This window comes from Coturnix japonica, chromosome 38 (genome assembly GCF_054131305.1).
Source record: "Coturnix japonica strain WE chromosome 38, WE-NBRP24, whole genome shotgun sequence".
NCBI classification, from domain to species: domain Eukaryota; kingdom Metazoa; phylum Chordata; class Aves; order Galliformes; family Phasianidae; genus Coturnix; species Coturnix japonica.
In genome coordinates, this window is record NC_140700.1 from 992732 (window position 1) to 1013100 (window position 20369).

General features: G+C 40.5%; 1 protein-coding gene across 21 annotated transcripts; it reads right to left on the bottom strand.

Annotated features, from left to right (window-relative positions):
• Positions 1-20207, bottom strand: SLC26A8 (solute carrier family 26 member 8). 21 transcript variants are annotated; one of them, XM_085527021.1, is made up of 21 exons: positions 19809-19929; positions 18155-18393; positions 15370-15509; positions 14902-15033; positions 13551-13723; positions 12888-13052; positions 12089-12238; positions 11002-11084; positions 10481-10628; positions 9542-9655; positions 8219-8296; positions 6979-7074; positions 6481-6587; positions 6178-6247; positions 5193-5285; positions 4984-5115; positions 4118-4477; positions 3028-3082; positions 2719-2897; positions 1405-1664; positions 1-266 (listed from the first exon to the last, which is right to left on the bottom strand). In XM_085527021.1, the coding sequence occupies exons 2-20, from the start codon at positions 18322-18324 to the stop codon at positions 1449-1451; spliced, it is 2661 nt and encodes an 886-aa protein (XP_085383147.1). In that variant the 5' UTR covers positions 18325-18393; positions 19809-19929; the 3' UTR covers positions 1-266; positions 1405-1448. The 21 variants fall into 21 exon arrangements, 19 of the variants coding, with proteins under 19 accessions (XP_085383147.1, XP_085383146.1, XP_085383145.1 ...); XR_014938710.1 differs by lacking the exon at positions 1-266 and having other exon boundaries at positions 1297-1664; positions 6140-6247; XM_085527020.1 differs by lacking the exons at positions 1-266; positions 19809-19929 and adding an exon at positions 20118-20207 and having other exon boundaries at positions 1297-1664.
• Positions 20208-20369: the final 162 nt, after the last annotated feature.

Below are 20369 nucleotides of genomic sequence, written 5' to 3' on the forward strand. Positions count from 1 at the left end.
TATGCTTTTCATGGGTTTTGTATTACACTGTTTTGAACAGACTGAGAGGAGCTTGGCATGAAGCCACTGTCCAAAACAATGTAGGGAAGCATATGTGGTTTGAAAATTACTCAATACCATTTGAGCTTTCAGTTTTTCCTATCTTTCAGTCCAAATGGTACGAGGGCTCCAGCACTGTTTCCTCTGCAGTAACTTGGCACAGTTCACCAAAATCCGTTACCATTGTAGATCACACATGCAGAACAGCAGATTCCCTTGGGAAACTCCTTGGAAGCAGAAAGTTAAATTAGAAAGAAAAAAAAAAAAAAAAAGGATGAAAGGAACTCACTGGAACACATTGCAGATAGTCTAATATTAATATTCCCATTAGACATTGTATCATTGCTGAAGTTTAGCAGCCATGAGCAGCAGATTTCAGAGGAACCATCTTGCTTTTATTCCACACCAAGAAACCATATGATGCCCAGCAGCAAAAGTTAAAGCTGTTCATATAGGAAGGAATTTAGCCCAGAACATAGGATCTGTATATAAAAGATCCATCATTTACATCCCAGTTTTGCATTAAAATGGGGTCTGATTGGTATACAAACAAATGTTGTCCACTCATCTAAAATTAATTTTACCTGTGACTCTCTACAATGGGCACTCTGTGCCATGGAACAACTAAGGACATGGCAGAGTTCTGTGACATACATTGCTGGTATAGTTAAACATTGCTGCTGTTAGTACAACCCTAGCTCAGACTGATGCAGAAAATATGAGTAAGCTGAATTTTTATTCCCAAGTGTTACCGGTATCTTATTCTACAACTTTTTCTGTCTCTTCAGAACAAAATAAATACCTTCCTCCATTCTTTACCATTTCAGTAAGAGACTACAAAGAAAATGTAAATAACGTTTCTGTTTACTGGGATTTCATTCTGGTAAAATAAACAGACAAAATATTCATCTTCTGTTAGTGCTGACAATATCAACTTGAGCAATTTGTTGAACAGCAATAAGAAAATGCTTTTCTTTGAAGCTCACATCACTCTACATGCTCTGAAGACAATGAATCTGCCTGCATGTAATCTGGTCAGATACGGCAAATGAGTTTTACTTACTACCAATCAATGAGTACATAAAAGGTGCTCAGCTGCAGCATTTCAACTAACCTCTAAAGAATTTCAGAAAAGGAGCACAAATCATTTGCTAGAATTCACCAAAACTAGAATTAATTTGTGCATTGCTGAGAGTATCCTATTGACTTGAAAATAATTATCTAGATGCTCCTTTTTGATAAGGACCACAAAATTACTGTAGGCGTCAGTCAAGCTGTTTATTTTAAAAACAGAAATAAAAAAATAAAAAATAAAAAGAACATCAAATATGGATAAGAATGACCACAACTGTTGCTTAACTGTACCTTTCTTCCTTCTACCGAAATCCCAATTCCCCAATAGTTGTAACTCAGATGTTGCTGTTATACTTCCATTCCTTGTCCCATGCGGGGTCCTGGAAATTCAATTGAAGGGACAGGGTTTCAAACTGCAGGAGAGAGCTTGACTCTGCTGCATTCTGGGCTGAGCGTGAACTATCTGATATTGGCTCTTCATGCTGGAGTTTGCCATTAGGCTTCCTTGCAGAGAAAAAGCCTTTCTTCTTCTCCATAAGCAAATTTATTTCCTGAAATGTACACAAACATTACTGTAGGCCAGTCTGCTAAGCCAGTCGTTCCCATGCCAAGGCAATATCACATGAGCAGCCAGAGGGGCATGCTGGCATGGGAGCACAGGGCAGGTCAGATACTCAGCAGCCAAGGAAATGAGCTGGCAGGGCTGACATCACCCCACTGCTGCGGGTCCCTTCTGAACACGCAGCCCAGCCTGGTTTCAATGCACTCTCCTGGAGAACCACTGTCACCTCCAGCATGGAAGCAGCTCAGAGTCTGCTCTCCACATGCACGAAAGGGAAGGTGGTGAATATGAACTGTCACCTTCATTCTGTAAAGGCCTTTCAATAGGAGAGAGTAGGAAGGTCAATATCCTTGTGTTAGACTATTCTGTACAGTGCTAAGGTAAGAGAGGTAAACAAAGCAGAACAAAAGAAACCTATTTCCTACAGGTTTGGATAGTTTTTGGTTTTTTTTTTCCTTCATTCTGCTCTTGTTCAGCCCGGCAGCATGCAGAGGACAATTACCTAAGATTGGGCTCCTTCCCAAGGAGGGGCAAATAATGGAGTCTTCTATGCAAGAAGAGCTTTTCCTGGAACTTACAACTGCCTGCCCTGTTCAAACTCGGCAGAGACATCTAGTGAGCTTAAAAGTGATTGCAGAGATGATAGGTGCACAAGCTTCAATCTGTTGGGAAATCAAATCAGTGCTGTCCTTCACTTCTGCAGCCTGCCCCAAGGGGGCTGGTGCCGTAACCTCTAGAAATAAAAAGCTTGGAACTTCGGCTCTGCCCTGGCAGAGTCCCTGCCCTATGGGGAAATGGAAACTGTCTAAAATGCAACAGCAATTCCCTACTGCAAGACTTAAGGTGGATTCCTTTACAGTCTGCACGCAAAGTTGTCTTTCCCCAGGCAGGGACAACAGAACTCTGTCCACTGCAAACAGCCAAACAACTGGAAAATTCAGAAGAACATCTGCTTTGCCTTATTTCCTCAAGCACAAGACCTTTAATTTACTGACAGAATAATTTAACAACAGGAATGCTTACATGTAAGCTAAATACTCTACCGTCTCATCTTCAGCTTGTAGCTTTTCAGTATGCTCTTCTGCAGTAAGTTCTATCTCATCTGGCTTCTGATGCTTCGCCAAAGCAGCCAGCAGAGCATCGTGAAGAGTCAGAAAGAACATTTCTTTGGTGACACAGCTGTCGAAGAACTCGTTCTTCTCAAAGGTTGCTATCACAGAGGCTATAAAATATGGGAGAAAATAAACAAAGCAGCAAAGGTCATACCAAGCAGTACGGCTATAACATTTCACTGCAGTTTAAGACTTATCCCCAAAGATAAGTCAATATTAATAAGCAAATCCTATACTCACAGTGGCAGCCAGCTATAAGGACTGTAATGCCGACATTTAAAAACATATAGAAGATCTGTGGAAAGAATTTCATATCAGCATTAGAACAATTTCGCTTTATACAAGTGCACTAGAAGTTAAAAAATAAATGGGAAAAAAACTCCTTTGTGTGATTTATCTCCAAAGAAAGTCCTTATTCCAGAGTCTCAAACCAAGGTTCTTAGTTCAGAACAAAATAGCCAAACTATCAAAATCTTCATGAATGCTGAGAGTGTTGTCTCTTCACTTAACCAAAAGGTTCTGCTCATAGGTACAGGCTAACTCCAAACACTTCTATGTATAAATTCTTTTAAGCAGTAGAATTCATTATTTCAGAGAATCACAGAACTTCAGAATATGAAGCTGGAAGGAATCTGGAAAGACTTTTATTTCCTTTTCCAATGGGGAAGTTGTTTAATAGATGGTAAATAAATCATTAAGGAGATCAGCTCAGTCCACATAATTCCCAACAGGTTGTAGGTTAAACAGAAATGTTTGAAGATGAGCTACAGACTCAGTTGAGTAAGAATCCATCTGTACCTGTCTGAGAAGCACAGCTACATGAAATTTATTTTTGCTACATATATATCTCTATTGGTTAGGATCCCTGCTTGATGACTCAAAACCTCAAGACATACATCAAAGAAAAGGATATTTAAGCATTCAACAATACAAATAAAATAATTCTAAGAGAAGACAGGAGGCAATTCTAAAACTGACACTTGTAAAAAAAGAGGATTTTTTTTTAAGTGTCCAGCTAGAAGAAAAAATAAACAGCCAAAACTGAAAGAGCAAATAAAAACTTTTTATAAATATGGCTTTAGTTTACATTATTTTAGGACTGGAGATAATGAATGACAGGTTTTACCTTTTCCTTTGTGTTGATAACAAGGCTTTTGCTTTTGCAAAAGTGGCCTTATGGGAAGCTGTTAATTTCTGAAAACAGTGCACTTGTATGGGTCAACTGGAACATATCCAGACGGCCACATAGCAGGGCACCATGGGCTAACAAGAAACATATGACATGGGGTAAACTTCAGGTTTCACATTTACACACAGTTAGGTTGCTTACCTGTCGTAGCAAGTCTGAACCTTGCAAATCCACAAACTGGACCATGCTGAAGTCCAAAATAATGGTGTGAACTGGGCCTGGCAAAAGCACTGGCTGTTCTTCCCCATCTAACTGTGCTGAGGTATTACCTTCTGCAGAGCCTGGTGAAACACCAGCTTGTTGCCCTTCATCCTCATTCTTTTCAGGCTGAAGTTGTGTGGTAATGCCTGAAGATGCAGACTGTGCATTAGCTGCTCCCAGCAAGAGCATCCCACCGCTCTCACTGACTTTGTACTTTGACCAGCGCACCACGTTAACTGAAGATGACGTGGAAGTACTGTCTGCATGACATGACTTCACAAGTTTCTCCGTATATGGTATCTAATATGGAAAATGGAGAGGAGTACATCAGTGGTTAGAAGTAGTAGGCCAAGGGGATGGATTATTTTTTTTTTTCCGTAAATAAGCTCCGTACATTGCATGACATCTCTCACGGGAAAAACACATCAGAAGTAACAGTAAATACAGCAGAAAGCCACAAGCCTGCAAAGTAGTAAGTGACTTAGGCAAACTTTGGGTATGGTTAGCAGATTGCCTTGAGCTGCCAATTGATACCAGTGGCACCTCACTTCCACACTGGGGTTATGTTGAATATTTCTACTGGTTAATTCACCCAATACAGTTAGCTCCTATTGCTCTATAAAGCCTGCATGAAGAAAAACAATGTCTCTATTTGCTAACTTCAATCAGTACATATATATATATACATGTTATATATAAACATTTACAGCTTTATAAGTTCTAGCAAGTTAAGTACACTGTGCATAGTAACAGAAAAATAGGCACCTCAAACAGACAGATTAGATAAATATACTTTTAAAGCTGACCTGAGGTGGTGGTAAAGGTGGATCACAGACACAAGAACATTCAAAATCTTTGCTTTCCACTGAAGTGTCAGACACTGCTGAAATTAGGGCGTTCACTTCATTTGGACTTAGAGGCACTGTTTTCATGCCCATCTGAAAGACAAAAACAGTTTTAATACAGGGATAATGCTAGCTTTTAGAAACTTTATCTAGCTGAAAACTGAATTTACCTTGTGCAACAAGTAACTTTTGAAGTTACTCATATTTGCAAAAGAAATGGAAGAACAGCACTGAAAGATTTTGATGCCATCAATCTCCATTGCCTTCAAAACAAAAGTTGGATCTGTGAGAGCTGTACTTTGTAGGAGCAATTTTTCCTCACCTAACCCTCTATGCAATAGACTGCAAGGTGATATTGTAAGGACAAAGTAACATTGCTGCCCACACTGCATGCTGGTAGAAGCTCTGGCAGCATGGACCCAATAATGCACTAATCTAGAAAAGCAAATCAGTTCTTCCTATTTGAAAGAACTCCAACTGATCTATCACTGATGACAGTTGACTTATATTATACTTAATATAAATATTAATAATATTCTTAACATACTTAATATATTATACTTAATATAAAACCAGCCAAATCATATATATAGCTTTAAATTATATATAATGCTCTTTGCAGAATATATACATTTATATCACCCTTGTATTTCTAACGTTGTCCTCATTTGTCTTCTACCAATCCATCAGCATAGCATTGGGAGTGAACCCAGGTGGCAAAGACAAAGCTCCTTACTATTGTATTACCCAGTTTTGTATGGTTCTATCTTATCAACAGCGTGTCACAGAGGCCTGCACCCTACTTTATATCACATCACTGTAAGAATCAGCACGTCACCCTGGCAGAGGTACTAAACATTTGCTGTGTGGACATAACCAGACTGAGAAGAGCAGGTAAAACACCAAACAGCTCTGGAAATGTCAGCAATGTGGCTTCCACCACAGGGACAGAACTGAATGATACAGGGAGCTCCACGAGGCCCACACAGAGTGAATGGGGTATCTGAATCACTACACAGTACAGATATTTAAGCATTCTTCAGTTTGAAAGTTTTGAACCAACTGAACTGAGTCTGAATGGTCATTCGCAGGCACTAAAGGGAAGAAGCTTGATTACAGAGAGAGATGGAACATTTGTTTTTTGTTTCCTCTTACGGCTCTGCAGGCGGATAAACCTCTATAAATATTCGTGTTTGGAATCTGCCCCAGCTCCACCATCTTCATTCTGAAACAAGATGTTTATTCGATTTTCACATAAGGCAGAGGAAAAAGAACTTACATTCCCAAAAGCTTTATCTCCATTTCTAAACAAGTTACTGGTTTGGGATAATAACAGATTTCTGAAGGACCTGATCAAAGTGTTTACAAGTATGAAATTACTTTCACATTGTTGCATATACAGCTATCTCTAAAACATCAACTCTAATAAGAGTATTTTGCTGTAGGAGTTACAAGTACCTGTGTGACCTGATGCTGATTATGAAGAATGCAATTGCCAGGGCGATCAGTAAACCAACATCAAGACCAAGACGAAGCACTGCAGCAAAAGTTCCAATCCAAATAGCCTTTGATCAAGAGACAGAGAGAAAAAAAGACAGAAAATGACCTCCAACTCAGCCCCAGTATTTGCAAATTGAAGAGATTAAAAAAAAAATAAAAATAGAACTAGAAATGGTAACAGTTGGAAAGCTTATCTGGCAGCTTTCAGGCACCCAGTCCTAAAAACAGTCAAAACGAAAGATCACAGGAAAGAAGAGCAAGACCTCAAAACACATAACTCAGCTGCAGTTATTAACAAGATGGACTTCCCACTTTCCTTTGCCCTGCATTTGCAGACATAGTGGCTGTATAGTGGCTATACACACACCTCCACAACTCTGGCCTGCCCTAAAAGAACAAGGAAAGTATATCTCCCTTTAAAGCACATTCCAGTTACTGGTTTTTTATGCCACTTACTAAATGATACTTATCCTTCCTCCACAGGGTAGGAATGTCCAGAAATTTTTCAAGAAAAGGTAGCATGTTAAATACTACAACAGCAGCCAGCACACTCTGTGCAAATAAGACCAAAAAAAAAGCATGTTATTTATTGCATCTGAGATTTACTGCACCCACAACATGATAAGGAGCAGATATCCAAGACAAAGTGCTTAAAATTTAGATCATGTTTCTGTATTTTTTATAAGTAGGTATAACAGTTCGCAGACCTGCAAACCAACATATCTTATTTGATTTCACAATTCCTTCTGCCAATGCAACTGGACTTCCTCTTGAAATGCTACTGTGTGGTTTCCATTATGGAGCTCTTCAGTGAATCTCTGCCTCCTGCAGCACTACGAGAAATGACAACACTATCTACAGAACTGAGCTGCTGTATCAAAGAATGGTTTCAATCAGCACGGGCAGTTCATTGCCAGATTTGGGAAGCTGCTTGACACCATTTGTTGAAACAGCCTATCTTAGCAACAAAAAAGAAGACCGAAGGGAAGTAGATGGTTAAATTCTGTTTTGTCAGCTAGTTTTGGGAAAGTAATTAATTCTACTAACTTAAGAAGAAGCCGGGAAAATATCAGGAAGTAATGCTAGAAGTTCCCCGTGAAAATTTACAGGGGAAAAAAAAAGTCTAGATAAAATTTTAAGAGCGAAGTGAAATACTGAGTATTAAGAGGAACCTGCAGCAACACAATGCTTACAGTTTGGGAGTGCTTACGATATTAAAATAAACCTCAAAGACCAAGCTAGAATCAGAGATGCTAAACCTAAATTTCAATTTTGAATATTTTATTCACCCCCTCACACTAAAGATTTCGAAACATCCATCCCATAATTACTCACACAGATGCAAGACAGGAACTTACAAATGTGTCATATAGTTGTGTAAAACCTTAAAAATGGGAGACCAAAAGTGAAATACAACATTCAAATCACAGATCATGGCAGTAAAATGTCATTTAAGTTCTAGCCAAGGAATTTTAGTTTGTGCTGAACAGTCAGGGATGGGAGAGAGATGCAGTATTAATTTCCTAATACTTGAACATGCTGAAATTTAGGAGAGTTTCAAGTCATTGTTCTGGTTTAGACTATCCCTTTAAACAATGAAATGTAGAGAAAAATACAACCCCAGCTATTGGGGTAATCTTCATATTATATTTTAAAAGTAAGTAGCTGCTACCATAACAATTACATGTTCACTTACATTAGGTATCACCTGGAAAAAGCGTCCCAGTTTCAATGCAATCACCAGCATTATAGATGCTCCTATCAGTGCTGCTATCTGGACAGAGATACTTTATCTTAGAGAGGCCCTCCAGAACCAATTCCTTGTCTTTTCTAAGCAAACAGGTATATTCCTTGTAACATCATCTAATAGAAAAAGTAACTGGGAGACAAAGTCCACAAGTGTGTTGTAATGGGCAATTTGAATTCTAGAATGCTCTTGTCAAAAAACTTCTGTAGAGACAAATTTGGCCTAAATTGGATTCTTATGCACAATAACACAGCATTTTGATAATTTAATTTGAAAAAGAAGATGACACTCTCGCAAGTCAGACATAGGAATGCCTTCCAAAATCCAGAAACTCTTTAACTCCAATGTAATGTTAGAAAGCAGCATTCCTTTATTCCTCATGATTCATGCTGGGCAACTTGACAAACAAGGGCGCTCTCTCAGAGCTCAGGTTCTACATTTGAACAGTTAAGACATGCTCATGCAGTACACTGGTATAAATATTCGTTCTTTCCCAAGGACTTATTAAGATATGCTAATATCCCTTTGGGCATGCTCAGTTCTGCCATCTGCTTGATCACTGAGACCTTTGACTCACTGTCAGCTGCTTTTTCCGTTGCTTATTGGGCCACAGTAAGCCACTCTTAAAACAATCCATGTGGAATCAGAGGAAAATGTCCCTGCACCTCCTGGGTGCAAAAAATAAAAGTATTCTATTCTGTGCCCAGGGCAAAATTATTGAAGAAAACAAGTCTGTTCTTTAGAACAGTTGAACTGTCACTTATGGATTCCTCTTGATTGACTATTTTGATTCTTAAACTAATGTACTTATAGGTTATTTTGTTTAGCAATATAGATATCAGGCACAAATGTTCTATTAAATCTAATTACTTCTACAATGCAGTGAAGCATGTACAAATTCTCAAATAAGAAGCATTTTAAAACCTTCCTAAAAATAAATAATTTAGGAAAGAAAAAAAAAAAAAAGAAAAAAAAAAAAAAAGATTAAGGTCACAATGTCCAGTACTAAAAAGCGCAAAACAATTTTCAATTCTGAGCAAATTCCCTAAAATACAGTTTATAATTGTATGGACGCATCTTATTCTCTCTACAGAATTTTGGCTTCCTTAAATGCACATAATGACCTACAAATATGCTACAACTACAGCATATAACATAAACAGAGAGAGCACACAAAGCCACATTGTGGGGGAATATAACCTTACTTCTTACAAACGGCTTGGATGAAATGGCAGCCTATACTCAGTCTGGAGTAATTTTAGCCCAGCTCACCTGGGTTCTTCCACCCGTCTTCTCTTGAATGACAGTTCCAGAAACAGCACAGCTGACAGCAAAGCTTCTGAAAAATGCACTGCAAATATTGCAAAGCCCCACAGCTATTAGTTCCTGTATAAAAGAAACAGGAGGAAGTAGAGATAACCCAAAGTTAATGACTTACCTAAATAGAAATGGCTTAAAAAGAAGTACATCTGCTCACATTCTCAAAAGACACAGTTTTCACAGTTGAGGATCTCACTGACCCAAAAGCCAAGTTCACGTTTACAAAGTTTACAAAGTAAACAAAGCTTCCAAGCAAATGCACAGTAAGTCTCAGTACACATTATAGTAGAACTGGGACAAAAGCTCAATGGAAAAGACATCCTCTTCACACTTACCCTCAAAGGCTACGGGAAGTCAGGGCAACTTTCTGACTGGATTAATTCCTTTTTAATGAAGATTCAAAGCCATCACAAGCTAAACAGGGTACTGCAAACCAGTTGGTGCTTACTCAATCTAGTACACTGGAAACTTAACAGCTTTAGCTTAAAAGGCTCTCAGAGCAATCAGTCTAGGCTCAGACCTTATTCGCTGAGTTGACAGACACATATAGAGAAGAACTACAGCTACTCTGGCCATTTACAATTACAGCTATTATATCCTATTATATCAGTGTGCTTTTGTAAGTCTCACAGATTCAGAACAGCAGTGGCCCTCAGTAATCAGTAGCAGTAGTGTGTAGGAGGCAGCAGAAAGACCATCCCAACCCCTGGAGCTACACTAAGGCCTCTTGTCAGCATGGTTATGGGGCATATTTTGGCCTTCACAGTTGCTACAAAACAATCAGCTGACATCATTCATTTTATCCTTGCATTTCTATCTCGACAGGGTAACTAGTTGCATTACTAATGTGAATTCAGCTTGCCTAAGAAGTATGTGTAGCTTTGTTCTCACCTGACAGCTGGAAATGCTGTAGTTATGAAGCAAAGCATACTTCTCTCCAATAAAAACAAGAAGGAAACAGCTTACAACAGCAAGGGAGAAAGCATGCAAGATAATCTTGCTCATGTTTGATAAATCTGGCAACGCAGGAGGTAGATACCTACAAGGTCAGAGAACAGAAAAGTTTAAACTTGCTCTGGGCTCTGTGCAGTTGATACCACACCCAGGACCAACATCAGAGGCATCACCTGCCACCCCACAGGAGATGCCCTGAATGTGTAAGAGTTTGCTTCTACCTCACAAAAAATACAAATTCCTTCCTCTGTGTGCTAACGAAACCTGAACCTAATGAAGAAAACCACAGTAAAATTCTGCATGTGCTCTGAAATGAGAACTTGTAGCTCTCTTGAAATGTTATTCCTATAACTGTGCTTTCCCAGTAGAAATCAGCCTATGGCAGATTTAAAGAACAGACTGAAATATCTCTTTCACGTCTCAAAAGTGTAACCTCATTAACAGCATAGATAACTAACCTCTGAGGAATCATACTGACCACAGTACTACTAGATTCAGCATGAAGATGAGTACAATTAGCAGTAATGGTGGCTGTGATGATCTGGGAAAGAAAACAGGAATAGCACAGATTATACAGCATTTGCATCTGGAATTGCACACAATGAATCTAAGGACAGTTCTGATGCATGAGTATTTGAAGGACTTAAACACAGATTTTATTCAGTGTATAAACATTGCAGCATTCTGTATTTTTGAGGGTTTTTACAAGTATATTACACAGATAATTCCTAGCCCTTTGCTAATGTCTACAGTGTAGTAACACCTGATAAATTCTATGCAAAATGTGGATTTTTTTTTTCTTATTCCAATTTTCTTATTAGCTGTCTGTATTACTGTGCTCTGCCAAAGGTTTTGTCCCACAGGCCGCTGTTAGACAAGTGGCAAATGGCTTCAACTCCAGTGTCAGCAAGGTGGGACTCCAGCCTATTCCTTAGAAAAAGAAGCTATCATCTTTTAGACTCCTAGATTGGCTGCAGAAGTCAAAATTTACATTTCAATAGAAAAAAGTTTTGATTTAAAACAAACAAAAAAAAGTCAGAAAACCTGCTGCCAGAAAAGCAGCAGGAGAAAACAACAGCAACAAATATTACTGAATTTACAGCAAGACCTGCCTTTGAATGTAACAATACTGAATATCTCCTTCCAACAATTCCAGGCCAAAAATAAATATAATTGAATCAGAACTCCAAACATTCAAGTCCACAGTTCTACCACCATCTTAATAAAGATTGAAAAAAAAAAGTCAATCTGGAACGTGGTGGTTTCACCTCTACACACTGCTATTCATTCATGTAGCAGCTCACTGTGATTTGTGCCCATGGCTTTTTATAGGCAGAGATACCTTATTTTCACAGTAGCAGGGGAAAAACTTAGGAAGTCTGCTGGTGAAAGACACCTCAAAACACAGTGACAAAGGCCGCTTATAGTACTCAGAGACAGAACACCACCTCAGACAGGTAATTCCTGAACCTGTCAGGAATTTCTTGTTCACCTGAACCTGAATTTCTTAGTTCAATGATCACCAATAGCATTGAGAACACTTACCAAGAGAAGTTCCATGGGAAATGCAACAGGACTTCGTAGATACGTTATCCTGATAGTTTTACTGATATTTAGTATGCCCACGCTAAGCAAAAATAGCAGTATGCTGGTGGCATTAGACTTTGGGAGAGCCAGGAAAAAATAGAATATATTCTGAAAAGGAATTATCATAGAGAGGATCAAAGGCAGATACTGCAAGTATTTTTACATTCTTGACACCTGCTGCCCTGACGGTTGAACTTATCCTTTACTGTTATGGCAGTATCTTCAGTGGGAAGAAAGATGCTAAGAGCAAAGCAGTATTTTAAATGGTCTGTTGAGAAACACTGCCACAAGTAACTCAGATCTAGCACAATCACTCTTCTCTATAGCACCTTTCTCTCTAGTTGTCTATCTTTTCATAAGAAAACTAGGAAGACTTATTTTTAACTTATCTTTATGTAGGAGTCTGCTGCATATTTGTCAGATACATCAAAGATACCGTGTGCCCAACAGTTTACCCACAATGATCCATAGAGGAAAAATGTACCTCTTTCTCTAACCTTTGTGCCATGCTGAAAATGATAGAGCTACATAAAGTAATTAAAAATACTCCCTTTTCCTCTTGCATGTCACACAAAAATCTCTGCTCGTCATTCAAGGCACCAGAGAGGCAAAGTAAACCACAGCTGAGACTTGCAGAAATACCCCTTAGCAGCTGACATTGAAATTATGTTCAATTTTTGTTACTGTTCTTTTGTTTATCCCACGAGAAGTATGCATTTATTTTTATTTTATTTTAACTAATAATGAATTTACTCACACAGAAAATGTCTCGAGAGCCCTTATGGAAGTCAAGCACAACGTCAAAGATAAAAGTGAACTGTGATACAATGACAAGCAATGCTGCTGCAGAGAGGTAAGCATCAATGAGAGCCTTTGGCAAGTATGCTGTTACAGACTTCAGGCAGAAGCAGCCTAGCAGCAACTGTATGGAACAAATAAGAAGTGAGGTGTGATGTAATTGTCTATGCCTAACCTGCCTTTCTTGTTTCCATATTTGAAGAGCATGACTTTTCACTGCCACACTTGACGGATAGTTATTTGAACAAGCTATATTCATTATGCACAATTAAATAGGATGCTGCCAAACTAAAATAGGAGCACTTCACATCAAGTGTGTGCAGTTACGCAGGACTACCTAAGAGTCTACACATTGGAGAATTGGTTAGTATAAAAGACAAAAGTAATTTACTTTATGCACTGCTATATTCATCATGAACACATCAATCTAACCTACACCATGTTTTTCAGACATCATGGGAGGAAGAGGCAGACCTTCACATTCTATTTTGTACAACATATGTATTCAAATTTGCTGAGCTTAGAACTTGTAAGAAATGAGACTGCTTGCATGTTCTCACATTTGTACAAAGATACACATAAGGATACATAAGTAAGGATTTAACACAGATTCATCTTTTACCTGAATTATGCCAGTCATAAATGTTATTGATGCAGCGAGTGTCAAGGTCTCCATGTAACCTTTCAAAAGTGTAGGGTCTGAAAAATTGACCAGTGAACTGTTAAAGGAGGTTTGGTTGAGAGCAAGGGACGTGAGAATATTTTTCACCACCAGATTTAGGATGCTGAATGAGCCTGAAAGCAATAGAACAGAGTGGAAAGAATGTAAGCACATGAGGTGTTGCAACAAGGATTTATCTTAAAACTACACATCCGTCTCTATGCCCTACCATCAATCCTGCAGTATGAGACGATTTATTTTCATTTAGATATATAATCCATTTTTACTGTTTCTGAATAAGCATCAAAAGCTTCTAAAGTTCCATCTGAAAATTTCAGACTCCTACAATTTTACAAGCAGTCTTTGTTTGGTCAGAGGCTCAAAAGAGAAAAAAGATTTTAATGTAAAGCACAGAAATGAATGGGCTGCAGTGAACTGCCAGAAAGTCCATGAAATAAGGTTTATCTGAGAAAGAACTACCAAGTTATCTAAGAGGCCAGAGCTCCATAGATCCACTTGTATGAAGATGATAAGGGCCTTCTCACATAATAATCTAGTTTCTGAACAAATTAAGAACATAAAGCCATCAACAGCTCAGTCATGGCAAGGAATTGCATGATGCCTGGGGAAAACCAGAAGCTAAATCTTGATTCATGGTCACAGTCTGAGGGCAAGTAAGAAGCAGCTTGCTCTGGCCCCTTATGCAGAAGATGCTTCTGTGATGTGCCAGCTGCCCACTTTGCACTGCTGTCTGTGACAAAGGAGCTGTGGCAGCCCGTACCTTCAGGGGCAGAGGTGGAACAACAAATTTTGAATCTGGAAGTCTGGATTCTCCCCTAAATAACACTTGCACCTGAAATGCTTTTCGAAGCAGCACTGAACACAATCTCTAACTCCTGTAGAAACATTTAGCAATACAGAATAAACCTTGTTGGCACTCAGTCGAGTTAGAGAGATCTCTTAGTTTCTTGTAGCATTAGAATCGTTCTCCTTTCTTGTGTTCAACATACACCTTATATACTGCTCACTTCAAACAAGAAAACCGCATTCCTTTAACAGTTCTACTGATCAGTTAACTGGTCCTATCTTCTCCTAAACAAGTGATAAAGGAAGAAAGGCTTCTTAAAAGTAACAGAATTAACAATGCATATCAAAACAACCTCCTGTCTACCCTTGGATGCAAACAGACACTGCTTGCTCTTTGTCTCACACTCCAGTCTTCCAGGATTTCACAGTAACAGGGTCTATCAAAGAGTCTGATAAACTCTTTGGTGACTCACTCACAGTTACATCTTCCCCCACAAAACCTTACCAATTGAGATGTGATGTGAACTTCCAAATACAACATACAGCATTGAGCAGCAGAATGCAGAAAGGAAGCCATTGATTGCTGGCAGAGGTAACCCGGACAGCCAAATTCCTAACAGCCCTAGAAAGCAAAAAACTGACAGATTTTGCAAGGTGCATTTTAAAGATCGCTATTTTTTTTTGCAACGCAGGAGAACGCTGCTGTTAGTCTATATTTATATGCTTATATTACTTTATGAAACTTTATGAAAAAAGGCAGTGTCTTGTCCTCAAAAATACACCATATAACATTTGATTATAGAATATGTTTTCTTGCAAGTATGGAAATTAATAAGTTAATGATTTAAGGAACTTTAACTCACAAGTTCCCGCATAATCCAATGACACCTGAAGGAACAGGATAACACACACATTATGAAAAGGATGATGTACAAAAGGAAGCAGGAATGTTTTTTCTTTTCTCTCCTCCTACCTTGAGGAACCTGAACCAACCCAACATTTAGGCCTGCATGGAGGTCCTTCAAGATCCATTCTCTGAACTGATAGGAAAAAAGCCAATTCAGGACAGGGAACTTCTTGTATATGATCTTTTTGAAACTTTCCCAGGAGAACCTGAAAAGAATCAGATAAGATAAGAGCTATACGCAAAGTCTTCCATGACCACCACGTCTGCAGCCCTTTTGCATGACCTCATACTCTGCAGGAATAGAAGCCACACTGCTACTCTCAGATCTCTGCAAGCACCATATACTCTGAACCCACATTGCCTTCTGCAGATCCAGCTGGTGCATAACATGAGTCCCATACAGGCAGCCCTGTGCCTTTGCATTCCTTTCAGATGAATAGCAAATACTTTGTGTGCCATTCATATGATACCCCGTCAGCAGCAGAGCACAGAGCACTGAATGCATCAATTACTTGACCTCATTAACACACTGCAGAAAATCGGGAGACAGTATTTTGATACCTCCTATCCTAATCTAGAAGAAAAACATACAGGTGCTACATCTGGAGGGTAAAAAATAAAATAAAAACAAGCCTATTCCATCTCCAAAAAAGCAAAATGTTTCCTGTATTACACTTAACATGGAAGTGCAAGCAGGACCTGACCTACATGATTTTTCTGCCTATATGTCTTTGAATCAGTATTTCCAGCAGGTAAACTCTGAGCGGCCCTAAAGCCCTGTGCTCCCCTTTCCCTGTTTTAATGCCCTGACCATAGTGGTGATCTTCTTACAACCCAAACATACGCAGTGCAGCACCTGCCAGATTCTTCTGGCAACCCTAAACAGTGGCTGAGGAGCCCCGATTAGCATTACAGAGACCAGTCCCTTTCCATCATTTTATTGACAATCAAACCCCCCCAAAGGTCCATCCCATTGGCTGCTAGACAGGCAGGATCTGCTCCAGGGTGGTTTTGGAGGATGGGGGGATCCTGTCAGGGAATTTGACCTCAATTCAATGATGAGATCTCTGTGCTGCTCGGGGCTTTTAGGGTATGGGAGCCCCTCACCAGGGATGCGCTGTTTGACACTGGGTTTCAGAACGTGCCAGGATGACCAGTGGATACAAAATAGAGAACAGAGAAAATACATGAGATAGGGAAGTGGAAAAGAAATAGAGAAAGGAGTATGAGGAAACAAGAAAGACACAAGTCTAAAATGGGAATTAAGGGAGGGCATATTTTCTGATTAAGCAGCAAGTGTAGTGATAAAGATTCCAATAATATTAGCCATGACTTTAAAGCAGAATTCTCCCATTTTTAAAGCAGAATTCTCCCTTTGACCTCTGCATAAGACCTATTTTATTGCACAGGGAATCTGTGAGTGGCAGTCTTAATTCTAGATCACATATCATCATTATGCACAATTCAAGCCTTTCTGTTAAGTAATTTTGTTCCTCTGACTCCAATCTCCTTTTAGCACTAGAAAGAAAAATACCTACTGCACAGTCCAAAGGATCTCACAATTGCAGAAATTAATCAACAATGAGTCTTCAAGGTGAAATGAAAAACTATAAAGCACAGTAGTAACTCAAACTCTAGCTCCACTTGCCTTCCCTTATTACCAGGAAATTCCTTTACAACAGTGCCAGTAAAACAGGATCCATGATTTTAGGCTGCAGTCACACTCACTGCTGAGCTGGTGTAAGAACTAGTTAGACAAAAGAGGGAGGTCTGGCTCTCCTGAGTTGCTTTTCCTCCTGTGTCCTGTCCCATCTGGCAGCTGCAAGCTGTTAGATTAGTTCACCACGCCTTGGGAACCTCACCCATAGCTAGACTCGAGTCTCAAGGCATGTCACTGCCCCAAAATAACAGTTTGAGTTTCAGTATACATTCAGAATACATGCTGAAACAAAGCTTAGAGAAATGATGAATCAGAGATATTTTTTTTTTTACTTTCTTAAGAGGACTCTGTAGTGTAGACACAGCTATAACCACTGACAGCCCACTCCACATCCAAAGAGATTCTTTCAGAAAACCAAAAGCATTCATGGTCAAATAAAACTAAAAGGAAAGCTGATGAAAGGGCTTCCTAGTTTTGATTATATTTGCCTTGCTGAAAGAACACCAGGAATTCTCCTAAGTTGTCAACAAAGACTGCCTTCTACTGAGCCTGCAGGGCTCCTCTGGCAGAAGATACGCTTCTGTCCCAAGGATAATGCCCAAAAGAGAATTTTGGGAATTTTGGCAGATGGAAAAATCAGGCTGTGGAAACATTAACACTGTATAGGCAGTAACATTTGCATCACCCATTCTCTTCAAAGAATTCAGAAACATAGCTCCAAAATAATCCACAAGCAGTTCAGCCAATCTTAGTCATACCATTATGCAACTTTCCACGTCCCCAGCTGAGAAGGAACAGAAAACTGCTCTTGAAATTTGAGAAACAAAACTATCAAAAGGCAGAATTCAGAAAAAATGCAAGTGAAAGCTTGTGTCCGACAGCTGGGCTGAGGGAAGCACTGGAGGGGACTGCAAATATTAACAGCTTCTCCTTACAATGTATATATCCCTCACGCTATCATAGACCTGAAGTGAACACTCCTACAGATTGCTAAACTAGGGGGGAGTGGAGTGCTGTTCTTGCACACTTCACCATTTCTCCAATGGGCTGTTCTGCTTCAGTTATCAATCAACAAAATTCAGCATGTTAATTACAAGCTGCAGGAAGACATTAGCATCTTCCCACATTTGGGCTTGAAGAGCCTCCTCAGTTTTTTTTTTACACCTGTCAAACTCCTAGCACATAACTCACCTGCAACGTAGCTGTGTCTTCTTTTCAGGGATTTGTGGCTCTCCACCATTGGTAGAAAGTAGGTCTCTTTCCAAGAGTTCCTGTAAGTGCCCTTCAGTTTGCACTCTTCTTTGGACTCTGTAAACTGCTGGTTGCTTCCTGGTACTAGCTGTATCATTTTCCAGTTCCATATTTTCTTTTTGATGAGGATTATCAAATACTGGAGACAACAATTAAACCTCTCATTCTTGGCAGTGAGACTGGAAGAAATAGACAAGGTGTCTGAAATACCTATTAAAACCAAAACCAATAAAAAGCACATGACATCTGTCCATCCCAACATAACTCCTGTGAAGCCAACAGCTACAGCAAGGACAAGGCTCTGAAGACTAACATCCTTGGAAGATCTGCTGCTGTTAGGATCAAGCCAACTGGCTGCCAGAACACTGCATCCTTCTGAAATTTGCCTTGATTCTATCTTGTAGGAAAGATCGAAAGATCAGACTGGATCCCCTCCATCATGGGATCCCCAAAGCATGTCTGTGTTAAAGGAAGAAAATACAGCATCCCTCCATAAACCTATCACAGCTGAGAAACAGTTTGAACTCTCCTTGTTTCCAGTGCTGGAAGAAAAAAGGCTTAGATTGAATCGTACAGCTAAACTAGAGGCCATACAATGCCAGTTTGCAGTACAAAATTGCTATCTGACACCATTCAGGTTTTTAAATGCCCCAAACCTTTATTTCACATTCCTTAGCATTTTAACATCAGGAATATCTGAATTCAGTCACTACTGCTCAGATTAGGTAAGATGTAAGTTCCCAAAGTGAATATTGAGTAAGAAGTCCAGTGAAAGAGCAGATCTAATCCAAAGTTCTCATACTGACAGCTGAGGTAGAAAGAAAACTCAAATCCAGAGTTACCAACTGAAAGTACAGAGACAGCATAGGAAAAAGGCCATGCCATGCAGAAAGGCAGTTTTTAGCTATTGACAGAGGAAAAAAAAGGAAAATGAGAAGCATGAAAAGGCAGTAAGTGAGCAGAAAGTCATCAAAACGCAGTATAAGTAACAAAACCTGGAGGGAAATAAATAAATATGTTTCCTGAATGGTCGGGATCCCTTTGTACAAGTCTGGCGTTTCACATCACTGAGATACACCACTTCTAATAGAGGAGCCTGGCAGCCTCCAGGCACAGCCACCAGCACACACAGCCCAGTCATTCTAACAGCAGCAGGCAGCCCGCAGGCACGTTCGATTCCTAGTGAATTGTTTGTTCCTCTTTTTAAAAAGGAGATACACAAAGGCCTTCCAGAGTTTAAGAGAGACGTTTTGTTCATGAGCTCTGCACACCCAGTACAAGCTGCTGTTTGAGCAAAATCACCTTTTTTTCAAGTGAAGGTAACACAACAAACAAAGTTAAAAAGAAACTTGAGTTCCAGCTGTACCAGCTCAGCTCCCCAAACTCTGTGAGACCCCCAGAGGGAACGGGGCTTGGCCTTACTGAGGGCTGTGGCAGTTCAGCCCAGGCCTGCTGCCTTAGGTCATCGTTCTCATCAATGTGCATATTTTGCTTAAAGTACAGCGTCAAGGTGACAAGACAAAGCCTCGCGAAAACGGCACACGGACTGTGGCGCCGTGACATCTCCCTGCGTGAGCACAACCCCCTCACACACCGCACTCGTGGAACACTTGAACGCAGCGAGCCCGCCTCTCGCCTCGGCCCGTTCTCGCGAGAGCCCCTCCGCGCCGCTCCGCATTGCCTCCATATTGGGGCATCTCTGCCCACGGCGCCTCAACTCTCGCGAGAACGTCTGGACTGAACCCTAGGGCCGCAGTGGGGAGCGGGGAGGCGGAGCGGCCGGGTCGGCCCAGCCCGAGCTGCTCCGCTGGGGGCGGGACGGGGCCGGGGCCTCGTCTTTGCCGTCCTACCTGCGGCCGAGTGCCTCCCCCCGGCCTTCCCTATCGGCCGATCCCTCCCTCACCTGACAGGGCAACCCACCCCTCGCCGTGCGGAGGGAGAGAGAAAGGGAGAGCTGTGTGTGCGGGGAGGGGGAGGCGGCGGCTGAGAGGAGGGGACCGGGGAAGGAGCAACCGCCCCGCGCGAGGGCTGGGCCCGGGCAACGTGAGGCGGGGGGGGCGCGGGGCGGCGGCCAACGGTCGGTGTGAGGAGAGGGTGGTGTGAAGGGGCGGCGTGGGAGGAGCGAGGCGGGGAGAAGGGAGGAAGGAAGAAGGGA